The 3,022-nt window shown below is 40.4% G+C and overlaps 1 protein-coding gene across 1 annotated transcript; it reads right to left on the reverse strand.

Moving 5' to 3' along the window:
• Positions 1–2,340: 2,340 nt before the first annotated feature.
• On the reverse strand, positions 2,341–2,718 carry LOC144782721 (peptidyl-prolyl cis-trans isomerase FKBP1A-like). The gene has a single exon (XM_078662048.1). The coding sequence runs from the start codon at positions 2,665–2,667 to the stop codon at positions 2,341–2,343; it is 327 nt and encodes a 108-aa protein (XP_078518174.1). The 5' UTR covers positions 2,668–2,718.
• Between the last annotated feature and the right edge of the window lie 304 nt (positions 2,719–3,022).

The raw sequence follows: 3,022 nt of genomic DNA on the forward strand, positions 1-3,022 counted from the left end.
GTATTTATATATATATAGGTACTATACCCTGATCACTGATTTATAAATGTTTTTGAGCACTATATCGCTAAAGTATGCCAAGTTAAAATGCACAGTTTACGCTTTGTACTGAACAAGCACATATAGTTACACACTTGTCCTTTTTCTAATGTTAAATAATCTGTTTTTTTTTAAAAATCAGTAAAAACTACGTATCCCACAATGCCACCTGAAGGCTAGGTTGGGGCAGTATATAACTGAAAAGTAAGAAGGGACTTACTGACCGTGAGAAAAGCCGTGAGGCTGAAACGCGTCGGTGGGGTGTTGTGTGTTAAGCAATAAAGCTTCTTGAAAAGTATCCGGTTGTGCTGCCCATTTTGTGACTTTAATATATATATATATATATATATATATATATATAACAGCTCCAAAACACCAGCCAACTGCACTCTCGAGCGGGTGCACACAAAGCGGGGGTGTGCCCGCGAACGTATTCAAGCTCCAAAATCCACAGGATATTAAATCCAAAAGAATGCAGCACACGCAGGGGTGGTTCCAACCAAGATTTTAATGTCGGAACACTCTCTGCACAATCTGACAAAGCCCGATGGCGAAACGCGTCTTGTTGCTGTGAGTGTTCCGACATTAAAATCTTGGTTGGAACCACCCCTGCGTGTGCTGCATTCTTTTGGATTTAATATCCTGTGGATTTTGGAGCTTGAATATATATATATATATATATATATTCCAAGCAAAGCGATCCTTCAGCATTCAGAGCGCTCCACAGTGTGTGCTAGCCCCAAGGCTGGATCCAAGCCCAATTTTAATTAGAAAGTCACAAAATGGGCAGCACAACCGGATACTTTTCAAGAAGCTTTATTGCTTATCACACAACACCCCACCGACGCGTTTCAGCCTCACGGCTTTTCTCACGGTCTATATATATATATTTCACCAAGATTCCCATGACTACTCCAAGTCGAAAAGCGTGCATGGATACCAGGTAAGTGCACATTTTTATTCTTTATTAGCTAACGCTCAGCATGGTAGATGATGCGTTTCGCCCATTCAGTGGGCTTGATCACATGACGATACCCCAGTTCCTCATTGCTTTTAAACACCTTCACCATACACGTGATTAGTGAAACTGAAAGAAATACTATTATACATTCTCTCTATATTTGGGTCATCGTAATTTCTTGTGATTGAATTAAAAATACATGGCAGCATGGACTATTAAAATATACATACATTCTGGGATCAATACATTATACAATATAAATTACAAAGTGCAGATTCACATTTTTTGGGGATGTTGCTGCTTTCTTGTTCAAATACATATTCAAAGGTAACAATCGATCGACATGGGGATGATTTAGTTACGTCCAGATAATTGTGCGTGGTTGTAGAATATGTCCTCTAAAAGTGACACAAATCGTAATATTTAATGTATTCTTGATTCATGTTGTAATAGATGCCAGTCAATCTGACATCTAACAGAACAATAATATCGATATACCGGGAACGAACCACATCAGCCATATCTATGACATTCTAAAATTCATTGTTCAGCTATCTGACTCATTAAGATCCCCTCTTATTTTTGATTCAACCAAGAAGATGTAAACAATTCTTTTTTTTTTATAACAGCACCATTTCAAGCCAACATTCGAAACTAGTTCGTGGGGCTTTAGGTAGTTCCTGCAGCTTGTATGGCTAACAATTTTAAAAGAACTGCTCAAAAGCATAAAAGATAATGGCAAGAATAAATTGTGAAATGGAGATAGGTCTTAGTCCCCAGAGTCCACACAACCTAGGCTACCATGCGCAATGTAGGACCTGGTGGGATAGATCCTAGCTTGCAAACCCCAGGACCTTCACTGCAGAAAACCATTTCCCATAGAATCCCAGGACCGTTCCTTCTCTGCTCAGGGAAGACAGCAGCAAAACAGCTCCACTTTAAAAATCAAGTTCAAAGAATGGCAAATACTCATAATAAACTACTAACTACAATGTCACATATGGAAAGGCTATTCCTATCTTACTTTGACTCTCTGTACTGATCGTATGCTGATCACAGATGGTCAATATTCCAATGAAGGATTGAAAACAAGGTACACAAAGCATGATCAAATGAGGCTTGAGGTGTGTAGCTTAACACAAAAACCATAGGTGGGAGCAAGAGGTGCAACCATGCGAGTAAAACATCCAGCAGTGGGGGAGAGGTTGAGTGATTGATGTTGGTCTCCAGGAAAATCAGAAAGGTCATGTGTGCTCTGGATTTAGGGCATTCTCAGCTTCTCTCTAGGTTATGTCGTTTGGGTACACCTCAATGCAAGCAAGATGGAGTGAAGACTACTTTTATTCAAGCTTAAAAAGTTCCACATCGAAAATTGCTGTGGAATTAAGAGGAATTATCCCTGGATGTCCAGTGCTCCCATAAGCATAATCTGGAGAGCATGTCAATCTAGCCCTCTGACCAACGCCCATCTGAGCCACTCCTTCGTCCCAGCCGCGGAGGACCTCCTGTTGGCTGACCTTGAACTTGAACACTTTGTTTATGTCCCAGGATGAATCGAACTTCTTTCCATCTTCAAGGCGACCTTCGTAATGCACTATCGCGGTCTGTCCCTTCTTCGGAAAGGTCCGTCCGTCCCCGGGGCAAATGGTGTCCACTTGCACTCCCATGATGCTCTCAGAACGTAGAAACCAGGCCCCCAGGGAACGCGTGCGACAGTCAACGAGCGAGCAATGGTGGCAGATGTAAACAATTCAATTCTCCATATTCTATACTGAAAGACCCATATAGATATTCATTCATAGCTGTTGCTTATGTTGCGATGACACCAAAAGAGAATATATAAAGTGCTACAAAGTGCATTTAAAGTGTGTTTTGCAAAAAGACAATATATATATATATATATATTACCTACTGGCGGTCGCCAGTAGGTATATATAGTTAGGATTTTTTCTCTATGGGATTTTTGAAAATTCTATGTCTAATAACTTTGGCGTTTGTGGACGGAATTGGCTGAAATTTTCA

The sequence above is a fragment of the Lissotriton helveticus genome, chromosome 9 (genome assembly GCF_964261635.1).
Source record: "Lissotriton helveticus chromosome 9, aLisHel1.1, whole genome shotgun sequence".
NCBI classification, from domain to species: domain Eukaryota; kingdom Metazoa; phylum Chordata; class Amphibia; order Caudata; family Salamandridae; genus Lissotriton; species Lissotriton helveticus.